The 21,083-nt window shown below is 37.2% G+C and overlaps 4 protein-coding genes and 1 long non-coding RNA gene across 6 annotated transcripts; 1 reads left to right on the forward strand and 4 right to left on the reverse strand.

Moving 5' to 3' along the window:
• The first annotated feature begins 2,991 nt into the window (after window positions 1-2,991).
• On the forward strand, window positions 2,992-5,257 carry LOC121741492 (acyl-coenzyme A thioesterase 2, chloroplastic). The gene is made up of 5 exons (XM_042134260.1): window positions 2,992-3,483; window positions 3,642-3,819; window positions 3,929-4,398; window positions 4,580-4,708; window positions 4,940-5,257. Exons 1-5 carry the CDS (start codon window positions 3,091-3,093, stop codon window positions 5,087-5,089), a joined length of 1,320 nt encoding a protein of 439 aa, XP_041990194.1. The 5' UTR covers window positions 2,992-3,090; the 3' UTR covers window positions 5,090-5,257.
• A 168-nt stretch (window positions 5,258-5,425) lies between these two features.
• Window positions 5,426-9,676, reverse strand: LOC121741491 (formin-like protein 1). Its single transcript, XM_042134259.1, has 4 exons — window positions 7,825-9,676; window positions 7,532-7,734; window positions 6,731-6,975; window positions 5,426-6,507 (listed from the first exon to the last, which is right to left on the reverse strand). Exons 1-4 carry the CDS (start codon window positions 9,456-9,458, stop codon window positions 5,707-5,709), a joined length of 2,883 nt encoding a protein of 960 aa, XP_041990193.1. The 5' UTR covers window positions 9,459-9,676; the 3' UTR covers window positions 5,426-5,706.
• A 577-nt stretch (window positions 9,677-10,253) lies between these two features.
• On the reverse strand, window positions 10,254-15,705 carry LOC121810365. The gene is made up of 6 exons (XM_042211157.1): window positions 15,690-15,705; window positions 14,830-14,949; window positions 14,317-14,716; window positions 13,321-14,255; window positions 12,029-13,237; window positions 10,254-11,920 (listed from the first exon to the last, which is right to left on the reverse strand). The coding sequence occupies exons 1-6, from the start codon at window positions 15,703-15,705 to the stop codon at window positions 10,254-10,256; spliced, it is 4,347 nt and encodes a 1,448-aa protein (XP_042067091.1).
• A 2,495-nt stretch (window positions 15,706-18,200) lies between these two features.
• On the reverse strand, window positions 18,201-19,039 carry LOC121741311. 2 transcript variants are annotated; one of them, XR_006037831.1, is made up of 4 exons: window positions 18,939-19,039; window positions 18,625-18,867; window positions 18,434-18,544; window positions 18,201-18,350 (listed from the first exon to the last, which is right to left on the reverse strand). It is a non-coding gene; the product is annotated as an uncharacterized LOC121741311 (long non-coding RNA). The 2 variants fall into 2 exon arrangements; XR_006037830.1 differs by having other exon boundaries at window positions 18,625-18,864; window positions 18,939-19,035.
• A 3-nt stretch (window positions 19,040-19,042) lies between these two features.
• Window positions 19,043-20,750, reverse strand: LOC121810366. Its single transcript, XM_042211158.1, has 8 exons — window positions 20,607-20,750; window positions 20,221-20,491; window positions 20,023-20,107; window positions 19,822-19,946; window positions 19,654-19,738; window positions 19,417-19,534; window positions 19,153-19,318; window positions 19,043-19,059 (listed from the first exon to the last, which is right to left on the reverse strand). The coding sequence occupies exons 1-8, from the start codon at window positions 20,748-20,750 to the stop codon at window positions 19,043-19,045; spliced, it is 1,011 nt and encodes a 336-aa protein (XP_042067092.1).
• Window positions 20,751-21,083: the final 333 nt, after the last annotated feature.

The following is a 21,083-nucleotide window of genomic DNA, read 5'->3' on the forward strand; positions in this document are numbered from 1 at the left end:
TTAAAATCCTAAAAAAATAAAAATTACATAATTAAAATACTAAAAATTAAAAAAACCAATACGCGTTGCCGAATTTCGCCCACATGTGTTTGATTAGGTCTTCTTGTAGTTGATTGTGGATTCGGGTATCACGCATTGTGTGCCTTGTCTCGATTCTTTGGCCGACCGTCGTATGCTCGCCTCGGCGTGGGGGAGACCTCGCTGTTGAGCTTCCGGCTTCGTCCTCGTCGTAGAAGCTAGCCGCCCTCGACCCTTCGTCGGCTATAATCATGTTGTGTAAGATAATACACGTGAACATGATGTCGGCGATATTATTCACGTACCATAGCCGAGCCGGGGACTTCACAATGTTGAATCGGGCTTGAAGGACCTCGAAAGCTCTTTCGACATCTTTCCGTGCAGACTCTTGACGCTGCGCAAAAAGAACCCATCTCGGGTCGTGCGGGTTGTTGAACGTCTTCACGAAAGTCGACCATCTTGAGTAGATACCATCGGCGAGATAGTAACCCATGTGGTAGCTATTTCCGTTGATGGTGAAGTCGATCGCCGGTGCTACACCATTCATCACATCAGTGAAGAGTGGTGAAGAATATAGTACATTCAAGTCGTTGTTGGATCCAGCAACGCCGAAATATGCATGCCAAATCCATAGGCGGTAGTCGGCGACCGCCCCAAGGATAAGCGTTGGGCCGCCGCCTTTGTGACCGCTCAAGTGTTTCCCCCTCCAAGCAGTCGGGCAATTCTTCCACCTCCAATGCATGCAGTCAATGCTGCCAAGCATTCCGGGAAAGCCATGGACTGATTCGTGAAGACGAAGCAACCGTTGGCAATCATCGGTGGTGGGTGCCCGAAGGAATTCATCCCCGAAAGCTGAACGAACGCCCTCGCAAAAATTCTTTAGACAAAGGATTCCAGTGGACTCACCGATATGCAAATACTCGTTGAAGATGTCGGCCGTTTGCCCTGTAGCGAGTTGTCGGAAGGCACACGTACACTTCTGCAACGGCGTGATACTTTGCCGGCCGGCTGCATCTGGACCTGTTTGGAAGAATTCAACACGTGCGGACAATGTGTTGACAATTCGCATGAACAAGCGCTTTGACATGCGAAAACGGCGCTTGAAGTAATCTGCCGGAAACCGCGGCTGGTCGGCAAAGTAGTCGGCAACGAGCCTTTCGTGGGCTCCCTCCCGGTCACGATGAATATAGCTCCGATTTGATCTGGTTCGTTGAGGAGGAGGAGCAGGGGTATTCGCCGCGACATATGCTTCGTAAGCGGCACGATGTTGTTCGTAGTATTCTTGTTCTTCGCGTTCCGCTTCCGCCATAATATGGGTGAAATTCATTTGAGGTTTTGAATGAGGGATGAATGTGTTGATAGTTTGTATGAGAATTAAGAATGAGAGATGAATGGGAGATGAATTGATGTGATAAATGGATGATGAATGTGTGTATTTATAGATGATTTTAGGGGGAAAAAAATTAAAAAAATCAAAAAAATTCAGAAAAAACGGGAAAAAAACGGCCATATTTTTGGGATTTAATCATTTTATATAATTTAAAAACGATTTTTAAAATAAAAAAAATAATTCAAAGGTAACGGCTATGCCGTTGCCCAATCATAAGCCGCCACGTCGCCTGCTCGCTGGTACGGCGCTGCTCGATGCATCGAGCAGCGCCGTGCCAGCGGCGGCGGTCCTCATCCTCGCCGCTGGCACGGACGGCGGCCTTCACTCCCACCACCGTTGTGGATGCTTTTAATATCAATGACCTCTTTATCATCAACTATATCGCATTTAATATCAACATCTCTATTACTCGATCTTAAATCATGAGTAAATGGACAATCCACTATGTTATATCACACTTGTTTAATGCAGGTTTATCTTAAGCCATGTTTGGTTGACGGGAAAATAAGTTGGCAAGGAAAATGATTCCTGGAAAAATGAATCCCGGGAATATGATTCCTAATAACATTATTTTCCTATGTTTGGAAAATATCAAGATTTTAAATTTTATATTTGATCTAAACACCAAACTAAAATATACTTATTAGTTTTTTATTTAAAAAAAAGAATAATAATATAATTTTTTAATAAATTATTAATTATATTATTATATTTATTATTACGATGAACAATTTAAATATGGATTATCCATCATAATATATAATAATATAATTGTAATTATAGTTATATGTAATATTATAATCATAAATTAATATAATAATAAATATGATGATTATTATTATTATATTGAATAAATTTTATAATTCAAAATTTCACTACAACTTTAGTGATTAATTATTAATTTATAAAATAATAATAATTATTATTTATTATTATTTGATTTATATTACACAATCATAATTTAATTATTTAAGAAATTATTAATTATTATTATATATAAATATTATAATATTATAGTTATAATTATGATAATTTTAATTATAGTTATTTATTATACTAGAATTATGTATAATTTATAATTCTACATTATTTTAACATGTTGTATTTAATAATAATAATAATAATAATAAACACTATACTATATAGTACTATTAAATATGCAACAATCCTAAAACTTGGAAAAAGAATACATAAGAAAAGTTAAGATTAAGAATCCCGAAAAGTTGTACTAACTTTCCTAGATCTCGGGATTCTGATTACTTTCCCAATTTGATTAAAAACCAAAATAAATACAGGAATTTAAAATTTAAAGAATCGGATTATTTTTTCAGACATAATTCTGACAACCAAACATGGCCTATGTGATATGCTAACATAACTATTAACACCAAATATAACATTAGTGGTCAAATTGGTGTAATGGGAAATTGTATTTTTTCCTTTCTGTGTTAATTGAGTTGTTTTTCTATTTTAAAAAGTTTAAGTATAATTGAATTATTTTTATTTTCTTAGGTGTATTTTTTTTTTGAGAGTTCCTTTCTCAAAGAGAATAATTTCTACAGGAGAAAGTAGTGCAATTGATTAAACAATTTCTAACAGTCAACGAAGAAAGAAGGAAGATGGAATAATAGCCTCACGCCTTCTTCACCTCCCACCTTCTCCATCATTCCACAGCTAATTCAATGGAAGAAACCATCTCCTCTCCCACCACTCCGATCCACATCTTCTCCACTTTACTTTCCCCATTCAACGACACCGATTCCAATTCCAATTCCAATTCCTCCATGACAAAAAAGCCCTTGAGCTTGTGGCCAGGAATGTACCATTCACCCGTCACGATTGCTCTTTGGGAGACCAGATCCAAAACCTTCGAGAGGCTTCTCGATCCCCCACTCGATGCCCCCCCTCAGAGTGAATTGCTCACCAAAACCCCTTCGCGCAGCAGAATGACTATTCTCTACAACTTCTCCACCGATTTCATTTTGAGGGAGCAGTATAGGGATCCTTGCAATGAGGTCAGGATTGGGAAGCTGCTTGAGGATCTCGATGCTTTGGCCGGCACCATTTCTGTCAAGGTAATAACTAATTTATTGCCTCTGTTTCAATAATTCATTCGTAATTACAATTACTCCAACAATTGACATTTAATTGCAATGAATTACAACAATCTGATGATTAATTTTACAAGTGAAGTGGGATTGTGAGTTGTTCTTTGACATGCATTTTGTATTAGCACTGCGCAGACGATGACAGCACTACTAGACCGCTGTATCTGGTTACTGCCTCCGTCGACAAGATGGTGCTGAAGAAGCCGATAAGTGTTGATATTGATTTGCGTATTTCCGGTGCAGTTACCTGGGTTGGCCGATCCTCTATCGAGATTCAGCTAGATGTTACACAGCCTCCTACTCGTATTCTTTCAACACCATTCATTGCCTTTCTAAATTAGACACTACTGATTGTGCTTGTGTGGTTTGGAGTTTGTCTGGTTTTGAACTAACATAAGCTATCATCTAACAGAGTCAGCTGAAGCGACTGATTCGGTCGTTCTCACTGCCACATTCATTTTTGTGGCTCGTGACTACAAGACACGCGCAGCTGCTCCGGTGAACCGGCTGACTCCAGAGACAGAACGCGAGAAGTCACTTTACGAAGCAGCTGAAGCAAGAAATAAGCTGAGAAAGAGCAAGATCAAAGGCCACGAGAAGGCAATTGAGAATGGAGGGATTAATAGAGTTGCAGCATTACTAGCCGAAGGGCGGATCTTCTGCGACATGCCTGCCTTGGCAGATAGAGATAGCATTCTTCTTAGAGAAACTCGACTGGAGAACTCCTTGATCTGCCAGCCACAGCAAAGGAACATTCATGGCCGCATATTTGGAGGGTTTCTTATGCATAGAGCATTTGAGCTAGCCTTTTCAACGGCTTATGTTTTTGCAGGAATGATGCCATCCTTTCTCGAGGTTGATCATGTTGATTTTCTTAGACCGGTAAGACAGTTGCATGCCTCTTATCTATTATGCTTTCAAGACAAACTTCATGTAAAGCAAGAAGCAAAGATATTGCTGGCATTTGAAATTTTATCATCTACGAGAACCTCACTTCACTGATTAACACCATGAACACATTCTTAATCCTTATTGAGCAAGCTACTCTGTGTTGGTAATGTAGGTGGATGTTGGAGACTTTTTGCGGTTCAAGTCTTGTGTGTTGTACACAGAAAGTGAGAGTTCGGATCAGCCCTTAATCAATGTGGAAGTCGTGGCACACGTTACGAGGCCAGAGTTAAGGTCTAGTGAGGTAAGCTTGCTGCGTGGGTTAATGAGCTTAACTGCCCGGGTTTAATGACTAGTTAACGTTGCTGTGTGCAAATGATATACATGGCTGAAAAAAAATCACATTTGCTTATATTTTTACAAAAATGATTTTACATGTTCAACAAGAACCCCCATCTACCATGTCCAATAATTTAGTTTTCAATCTGTCGGCTGAAATACAATTAAATGGCAATTCTGGTTGTTTCTGATGCAGGTGTCGAATAGGTTTTACTTCACATTCACCGTTAGACACGAGGCAAAGGCTAAGAACAATGGAGTTAGGATCAGAAAAGTGGTTCCTGCAACAGAGGAAGAAGCACGCAGAATCATTGAGCGCATCGATGCTGATTCTTTGGATTCGTGATTTAATCAAAAAATCATACAAATGGTTCTGCGTTACTACAATAGGGAATATAGTTGCATCTTTAGATGTTTCATCTCTATGTAATACTCCTAGCATGTTTCAGTTTATTCACTGAAAGAAAGGACATCAGTTTCATGCTACTGTAATAAAATAATTATTATAGACGTATGAAACATCTTCATTGATAGTAGTATATTATAGTCTCATGATTTACTATATCCAAATTGCTCAGAAATTTATAGATGAATTTCATGCAACTATGCATCAAAAAGTTGTATTGAGCAAGATTATGTCGAGCAGTTAAAAATGCAACTTATCTCAAGAAACAAGTAATACTGCTCAAGAAACCATGCTTATTTACAGCAGGAATTCTGAAAACCAGTGTTTTTTACAGAGGAGAAATACAGACATCAACCTTTGACTGACTCAGGCCTTATATGGCTTGGAAGATTTTCTTGGTGTATATCTGTAACACATGAAGTTTCAAAATCTTTTACATTCATCTATATAATAAATACAAATGGTTAAAATGAATATGCTAGGAGTACCTAATAAGGTTGGGAGGCACCATCCAGAAACCTAAGAAGATGCCGCCACCACCTCATGTGAGAGCTAAACTAAGAACTATCCTCGTCGGAGGAAGAGTGTGGCTGTTTATTTGGGAAACCCCCCACAACCTGCTGTAGCATTGGGTTAACAGGAACTGGAAACTTGTAGGCAGAACTCACCACAGTCCGTTCATTTACCATTCCAACTTCCTTGCAGACCCGGTCCAAAATTGTTAGGAAGTCCCTCATCACCAAGAAAATTCTGAAAGGATGGGCCTCTTCCTTCACTGAGTTTCCATGGAAATACTCAGTAATCTCCTTCACAAGAGACAGAGCAACGCTTTCTTGGGCTTGAATCCTAATAATTTCCTCCTCTGCCTTTTTCATGAAGCTGCTCATCGAGACAGAAAACTTGTTGCTGCTGCTGTCTTCCAAGGACACTGCTTCAACCAATCTAACAACCTCTGATATATTTCCAATTCCTTTTGAAAGTTTGGAGACATCGCTGCTCAGCACTTCTGCATCCATAGTAGCAGCTTTCTTTACATTTGATAACTCACCACTAAGGCTAGAAACAACTTGGAGGCCAAGCTTTCTGCATTTGGCATCATCACTTGTGCCAGCATTGTCAGTTGGGCCCCCACCAGATAGACGGGCACCCTCGCTTTTAATTATCTCCTGAACAACAAAATGCAAGAGTGTAGTCTTCCCATCTGCTCCTTTGATATCAACAAGCTTGAGGAGTGTGTCTAGTTTGAAAGCATGTGCATCACCCCGATTTGTTCCCACATTCATGCGGTTTCCAGTCTTCAGAACTGCTTCAAGAAGCTTGAGGAACATCCTGCTCATCCTCAATTCTTCACAAGCTGCCTGTAATATCAAAAACTTCAAGTTAACACCACAACTGCATGACCTACAGATGAGGTTTCATTACAGACAATCTCAGTCCAGACTGTAGCTATGGTGGGAGTAACATTCCTTCAATACTTGTGTCAAGCTAAATCTCTTTACTTTACTTTTTACATTCGTTGCCAAAAATCTGTAATATTTTTAAAAATGCGTCTATACAGCTGATGATAGAGTGAAATTATACCTCCAATGTTGCAAATGAATTTTTTAGGTATTCCACCTCATATTCAAAATTTGATATGTATAGCATTGCATCGATTCTTCTGAAAGCATGCGGTATATCAAGTACTGCCTTCAAAAATCTTTCAGCAGCGCCAAGCTTGGTTGGCGAAACATCTTCATATTCTTTTAGCTTTCTCTCCTCTTCTTTAGTTGGTGCCATCTTCATTAAACTCTCAAGAAGCTCAGTACCAAGAATATCAGTGTTGCCTGGATGAAAAGCAAGAATGTTACTTAGGATGAAGAAAGTTGATCTTCAAATACAAGCACAGATCAGAGACGTATAATATCATACTATTTCTCTATGGGATTTCGCTCTGTTTCCATGGCTTCGTTGAGCCAATTTCTTTCATTAGCATTAATCTGAATATGAGTATGGATAATGGCTCAAAAGTTACAGTTTTAGCCAGCCAAAAAGAAAAACTAATACTCTCATTCCAAGCCAAATTCGATTGCAGAGTATTACAAGCATCTGGATGCAAAATATTGCCATGTGGAATTGCAGTTCTAGAAAAAAAAACTTACAACAATTTATAGTTTTTGGCAAAAAAGGAGTAGGCAGATATATAATTATACATATATATGTAATATGTGTGTGTGTATTTAGAGTAGCGCATGACTACCACCATCCCCTTGCTTAAACCAAAAGATGCATACAACTTTCACAGGCTATCATGAAATAAAATATCCTCTACGATTAGGTGGTGTAAGGAAAGGCTCGAACTAATGTTCAAATCACGGAAAACATGAGGTTAAAATAGAGTACCTTCCATAAGGCCCTCGCAAACCTCCTCTACCGTGACATTTAGCGCCCTAAACAAGATTGCAATGTTTTGCGCCTTCTTAGGATCAAGAACCCGGTTATTGTCTAGGCGAGGAGTGGGAAGAACATTCCACCTAGTTGCTTCCTTTGGAGTTGGTTTCGAAGCATTTGCAACAAACAATGTTTCGATCATCTCCTCGTTCAATCTGCATTCAATGAACATCCATCAATTCAACTGAAAGTTAAAATCACAAAGAAGAACATATATCTTTCAAGAAAAGTGAGAGTGATCGTACTTGAACGAGCTACATCTCAGCTGATCCCACACCATTTCACGATCGGAGCTCGCCCTCACTTTATCCCAATGCAACGGCTTCAATTTTGTTTTGGGAGTAGTATCCTCATTCCGCAGTACATCTTCAGAATTCTTCTTAACACTTTCTGTGACATTTTTAGGTAATTCCATAGGAGAAATCAATATTGGACTTTCGGCCGCCATCGGTCTTAACGGAGTAGCCATGGATGGTGGTCTGGTGACGAGATTTTTGGCCAGTGGAGCTGGAGTTCTCGGACTATCCCAGACTTTACCTGCTACCTGTGGCGGAGGTGGTGGAGGGGGGACATAAGCTGCTAAACGTGAGGGAACAACAAGAGGCGGCGGCGGTGGAGGTGGATGCGGTTTTGGAATGCTGATTTTCACCGGGGAGTCCGTGTTCTGATCAGAGAAACTCGAAATCCGCGGAGATGACTCTTCGCTTCTCCTGGAGCATCTCTCCGGTGATGATGAACTTGGCGGCGATGGAGATGCGGATTCCTTACGCAACAAATCTCGCGGCGGAGGAGACGACGTCAATTGCCTATGCAGCGGTGCAATATTCTGAATCTCAATTAGGTCAGGCGATTTAGGAATCGAAATCCTAGGACTCAAACTGTTTCCTGGCGAAATACTCAGCGAAATGGACCTTGCCGGAGAGCCCCTGCCCGATCCGGAAGCCGAAGAAGAGTAAGTTGAGGAGGAATTCGAAGTCGAGCCGTTGAAATTCTCCACATCAATGGTGGCAAACGCTCTTCTAGAAGCTGATCCGGCGCCAATCGAACTTTCCCTACCGTTTAACGAGCCCTTGGGAGAGTAGAACTCTTCATCTTCATCATCTCTGCTCGACGCCACGTCAGCATTGTTCCGATAAATCCTGCGTGAATTCTGTTGCGCGTTCAACGGCGGCAAAGGGCGGAGCTCCGGCGAATCCATTTTCCTCGGATTCAAAGTGCGATTGTCGGCAGGGGCGCTAATGCTTCCATTGTAGGCAATGCCGCCGCCGCCGGCAGCGGCGGAAGCATGTGAATTGACCAAAGTGCCGAGGTACAGGAACTCTGAGCTGGTCTGTGAAGGCCTCTGAAGCTTCGGAATATGGCGGTTATCAGGAGCGCCGCGGAATGTGGAGGCGGTAGTGGTTGTGCTGTCGGATCTATGCGATTTAGCGTGGTCGTGCGCGGACGATCTGTCGTTTCTCCTGCGCTTGCGGAAGTGGATGAAAACGGCGAGGGCGAGGATGACGACGGCCGCGGAGACGGCAGCAACAGCGACGGCGATGAGCTTGGCGGAGGCGGATTTGGATTTGGAGTGGGGGAGGTTGAGGGAGGTGATGTTGGCGGGGAAGGAGGCAAGGGCGGTCGGGGAGGGGGGCGGTGGGGGAGAGGGATCGGAGGGGAAGAATGGGGTATTGGTGTTGTTGGGGGTATTAGTGGAAAAGGGGTATTTGGGGGTGGGTGGTGGCGGTGGGGAAGGGGTGGGGGGCTCAACTGGGGGAGGGGAATCCTCCGGGAAGAATGGCTGGTGGAGAATGCGGCGGCGGTGGACGGCGGCGGCGGCGGCTGAGGGGCTTCTCATCCAGGATAACAAGAAGAGGAGGAGGATGCTGAAGGAGGGCATTGATTTCTCTTGTGTGTGTATGTGTGAGAGGGAGAGAGAGTAAATGCGAGATTTGAGGGTGTATGAATGTGAGAATATCCAGTCACATTGCGCGCACACACAATCCGCGTTGCTCCTCTTCTTCTTCTTCTTGTGTGTGTGAGAGAGAGATAGAGAGAAAGAGAGAGGAAGAAGCTACATCAACGTGGTGAGATGAGAGTGAGTGAGAGTGTGATGGAAATTGGAAAGGAAGGGATACAGATACTGTAAATAATTGTAGAGGAATAATTAATTAATACTAGCAGTAAATAAAGAGGTAATTAATTAGGAAAGGACTAATGTTTTTGCATGAATGAACCAAGCCAGCTGTGCTCCTTCTACGTCCAAAGAGGCTGCTTCCTCCGTGACGTCACTACCATTATTATTATCTTAACTTCGCATTACATTATAACTAGTTTTACCACCCGTGCTATGCACGGACCATAAAACTTGTAAAAAAATTCTAAGATAAATGAATTTAAAAAACAACGTTGACAAATATTGAGTAATTATGCTTGCAGACGGATCATAAATGTCTAATAAAAAAACACATTGTAAATATAAAGACAAATGAATAAGTGTGTATTTCCAATGAACAAATATTTTTTTGAATTTGAAACACATATATGAGTAGACTAGATAAAATATAATACAGAATAAAGATGAGGTAATAATACTTATATACATACATTATACATAAATGAATACTAAAATAAGTTCATTAAAAAACAAAAATTCATAAATACGAAATTACACAAATATCAACAATCCAATAGTTCATAAATTTTGAAAAACTTCTTTATAAACAATGTTAACAGTGGTATCACCATTGCCTTCATCTACTTCATCTTTACACACAAAAATCTTCAAACCTTCACGACTTGTGACTCTTGATATAGCAACATACATCTGTCCATGATTAAAAACAGGTTTTCTCAAAAATAATCCAACATGAGAGAGTGATTGACCCTGACTCTTGTTAATGGTCATTGCATACGACACAGCCAAAGGAAATTGTCTTCTTTGAAACTTGAAAGGCAATCTCGGATCAGATGGTATTAATGACATTCGAGGAATCAACACTTTATGACCAATATTATGGCCACCCAATACATGTCCCTCTAACACATAATCACCTAATCGTGTAATTATCAATCTTGTGCCATTACACAACCCGTTTGACAGGTCTATGTTCCTCAACAACATCACAGGAGTACCAACTTTCAACAACAATTCATGGTTAGGAGTACCAGAACACTTCAATTTATTCAAAAACTCAACAGAATGTATCTCAGCAAGACCATTTGATGTTGAGTCAGAGTTTGAAATACTATCAGAACTAAAGTAAACTCGACCTTGAGACTGATCCAAAGATATCATGAATTGGTTAACCTCGTCAACTACCTCTAAAGTAGGAGCAAGTATAGCACGACCATGCAAACAACTAATCAATTCTTCAGGATTCATGTAAGAAGGATAGACATTTGAAACAATGGTTCTAAGAGGATCACCAGAATTTGGCAAAACAATGTCAATGGGAAGTTGAATAGCCACTTCACCATCATTTGGACCACCAATAACACCATCTCCAATAGAAGCAACCCAAGAGGAAAATTCCTTCAACTTAGAGGCTTCATGAACATTTTCTGTATTCAAAAGCCTCATATTTTTTGTTAGCCTTAAAACTGTGCAACTCTTCCAAAGATAAGATGAGTTAATGGTAGCATTCACAACATCTTGACGGCTGCCTTTAGGAACAACTGGCAAGATCTGTCTAAAGTCACCACCAAAAACAACAGTTTTTCCACCAAACGGTTTGTTCCTATTTAACTCATCGCAAACACGCATAATATCTCTTAAAGTTCTATCCACGGCTTCTATGCAATGTTTATGAATCATCGGAGCTTCATCCCATATAATAAGCTTAGCTCTCACAATCAACTCAGCCAGTGCACCGCCTGGTTTAATATTGTACATAGAATCTTCATTCACATTAATGGGAATTTTAAACCGAGAATGAGCTGTTCTACCACCAGGCAATAATAAAGAAGCTATGCCACTGGACGCCACATTTAAAATAATATCGCCCTTCGAACGAATCCCTGCAGACAATGATCTCCAAATGAAAGTTTTCCCAGTACCTCCATACCCATAAACAAAAAATATTCCTCCATAATTAGAATGCACAGACGACATTATAGTGTCATGCACAGAAAGTTGTTCACCAGTGAATTTAGAGATAGATTCCAAATATTCCCTTGCTAAACATTCACGATCATAACACAACTCATCAGCAATCAACCTATTTTCACTTGACTCAAAATACTGACTATCCGGATACGGCAAACCATGGAAATCACGCAAAGTTTTGCCAAGATTTTGCAACAATTTCTCAATCTCTGCCAATGCAACATTCTGAATTTCATCCTCACTCAAGATCATACCTATAATAATTAAGAATACGTTGTTAGAATTAAACTTATATTATAAATTGAAATTAATAACAAATAACATAATACACATGCAATTAAAATAATTAACAAATAACTTACCAGGATTATTTGTTAATTTCCGGCGGTTATAAAGAACATCTTCAAACAAATATTTCCAACATCTTTGCCAAACAAAGTCCGGCCGTGAAATAGATTCAGATGTTAACAAACTCACAAAGAGCAATCTCAAAGAGTGAGCTGAAGCCCAAAAAGAAGCCTCTACAATTCCATCAACATATTCCTTATCATCATCCAACAATCCTAAAGCAAAGCAAGCATCTCTAAATGTATCATACTGAACACCATTAACACATCTGATGTCTTCATATGAAGAAGCTCCTTTAACAATATTCAACAAACATCTGAGATAATACATATCACCAGAACCAGGGGCAACATAAAACAACCTTCCAATCGAATATCTTTGTTTCCTAGGTTCCCAGCGATTCTTCTTCCATACAAACTTCGTCGGAAATTCACCATAAGTGAGATCCCTACCTTGAGAATATATCTTATTTGCTTCCATCCAAGCCAAGAACTTACTTTCATGAATTGTCTTACGATTCAAAACAGTATCCAAGTCATCAGCTTCATCAAACACTACATGTTGTTGATCTGGAAGATGAAAACTCAATCTTTCAACAGGAGGATCCTTATATTGAATTTCAAATCCAAATATTCTCCAAGCAGCTTCACAAGACGATATATACCTACAATCGTAGTACAAACTTACTTCATCAATACATCGTTCAGTACCACCCGCACCAGATTGGAAAAAAGAAGTTGTCACACGGTCGTAACCCTTATTTATATACTTAAACAAATACTTAATAGATCGCGACTGATTGCACCACTCAACGTTGATATGACCGCCATACTTCATAAGAAGAAAACGATTGTGTGGAACAACATATCTATTATCTAAGGGCACACCATCCTTCATAACAACACGACCATTATCTCTACGTCTGTAAGCAGGGTAGCCATCATCATCAATGTTTGTGGCCGCGAGATATTTCTTGGGAAAATATTTGGAACAACGTCCGTTCAGCATGCAAGGAGATGATTTTCGAACAATACCACACGGCCCATGCATCATGAATTCTTTAACATATTCATGATAGTGAGGATCAGTTGCTTGGTCAGGAAGTTCAGCTGAAATTATCTCATCAATGCGTTGAGGCTTAGGATGTTTGTCCTCATTGCTTAAAAACAGCAAAATATGGGCATGAGGCAATCCACGTTTCTGAAACTCAACCGTGTACACAACTACAAAAATTATTTTTCACAAACAACTAACAACAAATTTATAAGCAAATGTCATTATTTACAGAAAGAATGCTCAAACATACCTGCTTTCACAACTCCAAATATTTTTTTACTCTTAAGATCTCTTATCAAATTATCCAACTTGACTTTAAATATCCTACAAATAATATCTGGACGATCATCTGATTTCAAACCCTTAGATGCAAGATATCGACATATCTCTGGCCACTTTGGATTGCACGTAAAGGTAATAAACAAATTTGGATAACCAATCCACCTACAGATCGCCATAGCATCTTGATAATTCTGAACCATATATCGAGCTCCACCAACAAAACTGGAAGGCAAGATAATTCGTTTCCCATGCCTTGAACCATCTGTCTCACCACGAAGAACAGCTTCTGCTAAACCACTATACAATTCAGCCCGCAACCTTTTCTGATGGGTTCGTACAAAAGTAAGACGACCAGTCTCAATCATCGTATAGGCATCAACGACAAACTGTTGAAACAATCGCCTTCCAAATAAAAGAATAGAATACTCAGAAATTCTTTCATGTAAGCGAAACGCGAAAAATTCTTTAGGACTAATACTTTTCCTATGGGTTGATGAAGAAGAAGAATTTCTAGAAAATCCAATATCTTCTTTATAACCATCCTCCCCATAAGGAAACAAAAGTGGATACTGAAGTGGAAGATAAGAAGGATGCAGTTCACTAATGCGCTGCAACTGCCCTGACTTCTTTACAACAACAATATCTCTGTCACCCAAAGCTTCATCAAAATCCCCAACGACAAGCATAGCAACCTCAGAAACAGAAGGTAGATTATGAGTTCTTCCATCCCTACCTCTCTTACCAAGCAACTTCAAACTTACATTGGGTTGATTTTCAAGCCCAATCTTTTCTTTGGCCATACGAAAAGACTTTACTAACACATTTTCTTTATCCAACATATGTTGCAAATCACTAACAATCTCTGAATGAAGATTATTCACAGCATCCCTTTGTCTGTAAAACCTAATTTATTTTTTTACAAAAAAATATAAAAGTAATGTGTTAAAAAATGAAAACTATTTACCTCACAGACGTTATTCTGTAATTGATCTCATCGTCCGTATCATACACATATAACTGGGCAAACTTCGGTTCACAACCATCTACTGGTAGTAAACTACCAATTAAGTGGTAATTTTGCCCGTATAAACGAAATACAGGAGGACCACCACCGGTGTTCACACTATTATCAACTTTACCTCCCATGGAGGTAAAACCAAACATCGAATTATATGAACGAATATTTTTCAAGTAGTGACTACTTTTGGCGTCATTAGAGAACATTAATTGGTGCAAAACGTCAGGTGGAGCAGTCAATTTAGGAATCTCAATATTTCCATTCATACAACATCCCGAATATCTTGGATTAGTGGGCTTAGTTGGTTTGCCACACATATACGAAGGATCACCGATATCCCAAAATTCTATAAAACAAAATTGTTAGTAAAACATAAATAAAAAACTGATATACTTTTAAATATTTAATCAAGAAAATAAGAATTTTTAAAAAGTTACCCAGCAACGATAAAAAATATACCTCCATCTTCATTTAAATTGGATGAATCAAAAGAGCTCTCATTGACAATAGACCGATTGCGTTCATCAAGAACATCATCACTTATAACAATAGGACTTTCAAATGATCCACACACATCAGCTACAATACATAAAGCAAAATTAGTAGAAAGATAGTACACAAAACATAATTAGAGTATTACTTTCCAAATTAAAATAATACAATAGATTGCTATTAAAATTTAAAAATAATTACCACAAGTTTACTCAAATAATTTAAACAATTCTACTTTTTTAGAACCTAAGGTTAACATCTTTGCCCCAATTCGGCGAACATCGTTAGCTTTATTGATGAATCTGTAAATTATGGCGAGAATCCTATAACAGTATAGATTAATTTGGGGTTTTGAATCTTAATGTTTAAGGATATTCTGATATTATGAGCCACTCTTTAATCTCACCGCTATTTCACTCTCTACCTTTTTCTATGTCTCCTATTTTTATTTGCAAGTCGTCGTTGACGTGATGATTCAAATAAATCTCTCAACTAACAAAATACTACTACTAACTTACTCCATTTCATAATAAAACAGCCCAAATAAAATGCATCAGAGCCCAAACATTTCAAAAGCCCAAATCTAATAGCCCAAAACAAACCACACCTGCCTTCTAGGGTTTGACACTAATTCGCCTAACACTTTCCCGGTGAAATCGTTGCAATCCTTCCTCTTCTTCGTCACTCCACCTCCATCGCCCCCACCGTTACTCATCGGCCATGGTGTCTCCGGCGAGCCGAACCTGTCTCCCCATACCTCCTTCATGCCTCTCTTCCAAATTATTCTCAATCGGTCAACCCAATTTTATCTCATACAAAATGCATACAGCGAATCGACGCCATCTCCGGCTAAATCGAATGGTCCACTCTGCTTACCGTCCAACCGTAGTCTATTTCTCACTCGGCCTCACCTTGCTAAGCATCTCTCCCTTAAACTTATGTCCAGAATCACATACCTCAAAACCCTAACCCACAAAATGCGAAAAAAGGGAATAACTCAATCTCCAAACTAAATTATGTTCGAGAGTGTCTACGAAATCGACGATAGCATCATTTCACGAATGGATTTGAAGAGAATCACAATTACTTCACCAAAACTGAGCAAAGAAATTCTCAAAGGTAAGACAAATTTCAAAATCTATGTATTCTTACTACTCAATCAATTTATGTTGCTTCAAACTTATTACAGTACATGTTAATTGAAATACATGTTTAAAAGTTGTTACTAATCGTTTCAAACAATGGCCAAATCACATCTGTAATGTTTGTCAAAATCAAGTAAATTTTAAAAAAATTACACTGATAGGAATGAAATCACTTAATTAGGATTCATAATGAATCCTAATGTATTCAATTCCTTGCTTACCTATGAGATTGTGATTTGCAGATGCTAATGTATAGGTTTTTTATTGAACTGGCATCCAAAATAAATTAGTTGGATAATTTCAGAACGTGCATAGTACTAAATGAGTTTTAAGAAAAAACATAATACATCTCCAGGAGAAATTTCAAAACAGAAAAATTTACATAGTTTACCTGATGTTGTAGGTGTTAACTGCTGATGACCACAACTCTTAAGTATGGCAGATCTTTTTAACTTCTTCATTGATTAAGAATCTCAACTTGAATGACAATGAAGGTAATAAAAACTTATATGTACATTAAAAAGAAAAAAAAATCAGATTATAGTGAGGACATCTTAATCTCTGCAGATTACATCTTTTAAAGCTTTAGACCTTCACAAGTACCAAGAAGACCTTTCAGATTATCCCACAAAAAAGATGATTTAAATTGGTATTTCAGAAATTAAAAGGATGAAACCCAAAAGAGTTTTCACTAACATGATTCTCAGATATTGCTTAATTTTCAGCTTAGAATAATGGCCAAAAAATTCTTGTTAATTTCCTGAAACTGCTACATATTAGGACTTCAAGGAAAAACATATAGTAGAATCTCAACTTGAATGACAAAGAAGGTGAAATGATTCTTGGTTGTGCCTTACAAACAAAAAAACTTCAGATTATAAGGAGGACATATTAATCTCTGCATATTCCATCTTTTAAAGCTTTACAACTTCATAAATAGCAAGATGACCTTCACATTATCCCACAAACCAAACAGTTCAAATTGTTATTTCAGAAATTAAGACTCTAATTTTATCAGATAACTTTTGTTCACAAATGCTATATAATGTGCCAATGATTAGAACACAACATGTTCCAAAAAAGGCATTTCCTTTGAATTCAGAATCTGATTTTACATGTATCAATAATAATCTATATGTATCATTCAATTTGAGAATGATTTCACCTTTGTTTTGACAGGTAATAAGGTGTGAAAGAAGGCCCACTGAAGGGACAAAAGGATGGTAAAAAAGCAATAAAAACAGGTTCTAACTTTCCCAATAGATATAAAGCAACATATGATCATAACTGAAATAACAGCTAATCGCTTATAAAATTGAATGGCAGATTCTGAATAATTGTGTATAACATTGTATGAGTTCTCAGCTTACATCAGCAATTATGGACACATATGAATCTGAATGTTGACTGCAATGTCTGAAAAAATTATTATTAATAACTAAGTAGATAAATAGAGATTTTATTTGTCAACAAACAGTTTATTTACCATATTCAAAGCTTGAATATTGCAATGATATAGTAATTCAATTTGAGAATGATTTCACTTTTGTTTTGACAGGTAATAAGGTGTGAAAGAAGACTCATTGAAGTTACAAAACGATGATAAAAAAACCAATTAAAAGAGGTTAGAACATTTCTACTTTCTAGTAGATATAATACAACAGCTGATCATAACTCAATTAACTGTTACATGATTATAAAATTGAATGGCAGATTCTGAATACTTGTGAACATTATTGTATGAATTATAAGCTTACATCAGGATTTATAGACACATGAATCAGATTGAAAATAGATTATTTTACAAATCCACTTCTACAATTGCTTTCAGGTTTATTCAATGATTAATACTCCTTTACTGACCTTAATCATACATTTCAAATTTAAACATTGTCAAACATTAAAATACATAATAAGGGGATAAAACAGAACAATAAATTAAAAACTTCATTATAAAATGAAGGGATAGCTCAACAATAAAAATTCTTGATAAAAATCAATCTTCCTAACTTGACTACATGGAAAACATGCACATGCCCTAACAGCATCAAAAAATTGTCAAGTTCAGTGCCAAAATCCAATTCCAACACAACAAAACATAGGATGAGAATTCTTTTAAGCTGCAAAAAAAAACACTTGAAATCATAAACACCAAGCATGATTGCCCATCTAATTAGAACCAACAATTTTCTCTTTCTTCTTCATCTGAACTTCACCAACATCAGCACATCTGTCAAATTCTAAATCCAAGCATCGCTTTACTGAGCCTTCAGCACCCCATCCATGATTTTTATCATTAGAAACAGTAGACAGATTAGGTGTATCAAACACTTTCTGAGAACCCTATATTAATAATGAAAGTTAATTATTAAACAGGACAAATATTTACAAAATAATCAAAATAGCAAAAATATAAACAGAATTACCTCAGCAACAACAACTCCAACATTTAATTCAGATCCTTCAACAAATAAGTCACTGATATTCTCATTACCAAGGCTGGACAGATCAGTTGTAGCATAAGGCTTTTGAGAAACCTATAAGTAATATGAAATCAGATATAAAACAATACCAACTGTTTCAGAATAGCTACTCAATAATAACAAAATATAAATACCTCAGCAAGATCAGCTCCAAAAAGTAGATCAGATAACTTGGTATCAAATTTAAAAATCTGTTCACCCAAGTCTTTAGGTGTATACTTGTCAACTACTTCAGTGAGATTACAAACTTTGTTCACAGTAAATGGGTAACTTCTGTAATACTCAATATGATTTTTCAACTGAAGTTTAAATAGGACATTCTGACCCACAAGAATCTCTTCAATAAGTGCAGGAATGGAATTCTTAGGAGCAACCTGCTGAAATAGAAATGAAATTAGAGCTCACATGATACAAAAAAGACTACATTCCAGTGTTTAAATATACAAACCTGACCACCATTTCCTAAAAAATCTGTCACACTTCTCCCTAAAAGTTGGCTGCCTTCCCTATCCCACAATAACAAAGATGCATTGCTGGTATGATCAACAATATTCACCACAAACTTGAACCTGATTAAGACAATATTATTGATATTAATTACTTAATTATATTGGAGTTGGATATATATACATATAAATTCATAAATTCAGATACAAAAGTACCACACCTTTTAACTGCATAAGAATGAGTTTTTGTACATCCAGAACAGTTAAATTCATTATCCACTTCTCTGACCTTCTTAACACAAGTCTTACACGCCAAAAAATACCATTCACCATAATGGCACTCAACTGACTCAATTTTACCATACACCCAACATGAACCTTCCTGTGAACCACAAAAAGAAATAAACTACTGAAATGTTATACATATAATTCAAGAAACATAATAACATAAAAGAGACAGATCTGACACTTATTCAATACCTCTAGGCAAGACAAATCCTCAAGGGACTTCACTTGTAGATCATCATATTCACCACCAAGCCTTTGTCCTCCTTCAATGACAGAACCTTGCTGAAGAAATCTGCTATCATCTCTTATTCTAAACAAAACAAAATAAAATTTTGATAAATTGAGTAATAAATAAATAGAAATGGGTAATAAGTACTAAATAATATAACCAAGAACTGACTTGAAAATCCAGTAGTTAAAAATGACTACCTCATCCTAAAATCTTTCACTTCTTTAACATCAGCATTGATCACAACCTTAGAAGCTTGAAAATGTGTAGAAATGCGAATTTCACCTAAAACATAAACACTAAAATATTAAGACAGATAATGACAAATAAAAACTTTAAACAGAAACAAAACATCAAATATAATTAACCTCTAAATAGATTGCGCTTGCAAAACTGAATAATAACAATTGGAATTGTTCCTTCACTCTTTTTCAGTTGATCCAGGTATAAGTCAACATTTGACTCCCATATTGTGCAAAATAGTTTGTTGTGACTGTTAAGAAAGATATACAATAAGTTTAAGAAAAGTAGATTACAAAATGTGATTGCCCAAATAGTAATCAACTTACTTCTCATCAGATATTTCAATCTCAATCAATCTATACTTAGATTGAGAGATAACTCTACCAGGTCCGGTTATCACACCAATGACATCTAAAAGCAAGTCATTAAGATTGACAGAAAATAGCTTCAATCACACTATCACATAATAGGCAGTAGATAGAATAAGTACACTAAAGTAAAGTTCAATAACAAAAAAATCATACCAAAGAATGATGAATCATCAACATTTTCATATTGTGATATTTCACCAAAGGGCTTGAAGTCAAACATTTCTCTCAAAAACCTAACATCATTAACCTCAACCATCTCCGTCTTGACATTCATTAGCAATCTATACTGGTGATTTGCTGCCTTGTTTCTGAGAGTATTAGGTCTCACAAAGAAATTTTTAATACAAAATATCCCTCCTTCCCTAAGTTTAGTTCCAAAGTTCTGGATTAAACTGTTTGGAAATGTTGCTTGAATTCTGGTACCCTGAAAATAAATACCAAAATATATGTTATAAAGTATAACATTGTTTAATAACTGTAATAACTGTAATTCAATTAATACATGGTGTCAGATTGCATATTCTCCAAAGATTATCTACCTTCGAGTCATGAAACACACATTCTAAGCTTCTGTCATTCTTGTCTTCAGGTAAACCTTGATAAGCACGAACACACCTCACTTTGATTGTGGAGTTGGTAATAGCCTTGCTGAGATTGTTAACACAGGTAATGAATGGAGCCATTATTTCAAAGTGTTCCTGTAAAATGACAAAAAATTGGTTCAATTACAGCCATATATAACTAATGATGCAACTCATACAACCCTATTATTTAACCCTCTCACTCACTGATATGCAGGTTTATGTTAGAATCTATCAAAAAGGCAGGACTAAAGTCCTAAAAGGAAAGATACAAAGAAAGGTAATGAGACCCTCTATTCATTATTAACCATTTAGTAATATTTCCTTCCAAAAACCATGTATCAACAGTATTGATCTCCAAAAGGTTGGCCAAGTTATAACCTCTGAAAAAGACTAATTAAGTGACAAATAGATGGTCAGAAACAATTAAAAAGA

The sequence above is a fragment of the Salvia splendens genome, chromosome 7 (genome assembly GCF_004379255.2).
Source record: "Salvia splendens isolate huo1 chromosome 7, SspV2, whole genome shotgun sequence".
Classification (NCBI taxonomy): Eukaryota; Viridiplantae; Streptophyta; class Magnoliopsida; order Lamiales; family Lamiaceae; genus Salvia; species Salvia splendens.

Coding starts and splice junctions, on each gene's coding strand:
- LOC121810365 (XM_042211157.1), bottom strand. Junction 14,256..14,316: donor TACAGAATAACGTCTGTGAG/GTAAATAGTTTT, acceptor AAAATAAATTAG/GTTTTACAGACAAAGGGATG. Junction 11,921..12,028: donor GAAATTAACAAATAATCCTG/GTAAGTTATTTG, acceptor TAATTATTATAG/GTATGATCTTGAGTGAGGAT.
- LOC121741492 (XM_042134260.1), top strand. CDS start 3,091: ATGGAAGAAACCATCTCCTCTCCCACCACTCCGATCCACATCTTCTCC. Junction 3,484..3,641: donor CCGGCACCATTTCTGTCAAG/GTAATAACTAAT, acceptor ATTTTGTATTAG/CACTGCGCAGACGATGACAG. Junction 4,399..4,579: donor ATGTTGATTTTCTTAGACCG/GTAAGACAGTTG, acceptor TTGGTAATGTAG/GTGGATGTTGGAGACTTTTT.
- LOC121741491 (XM_042134259.1), bottom strand. CDS start 9,458: ATGCCCTCCTTCAGCATCCTCCTCCTCTTCTTGTTATCCTGGATGAGA. Junction 7,735..7,824: donor CTGAGATGTAGCTCGTTCAA/GTACGATCACTC, acceptor CATTGAATGCAG/ATTGAACGAGGAGATGATCG. Junction 6,976..7,531: donor TTGCGAGGGCCTTATGGAAG/GTACTCTATTTT, acceptor CTTTTCATCCAG/GCAACACTGATATTCTTGGT.
- LOC121810366 (XM_042211158.1), bottom strand. CDS start 20,750: ATGGCTCCATTCATTACCTGTGTTAACAATCTCAGCAAGGCTATTACC. Junction 20,492..20,606: donor GTGTGTTTCATGACTCGAAG/GTAGATAATCTT, acceptor ATTTATTTTCAG/GGTACCAGAATTCAAGCAAC. Junction 19,319..19,416: donor AGGATTTGTCTTGCCTAGAG/GTATTGAATAAG, acceptor TGTGGTTCACAG/GAAGGTTCATGTTGGGTGTA.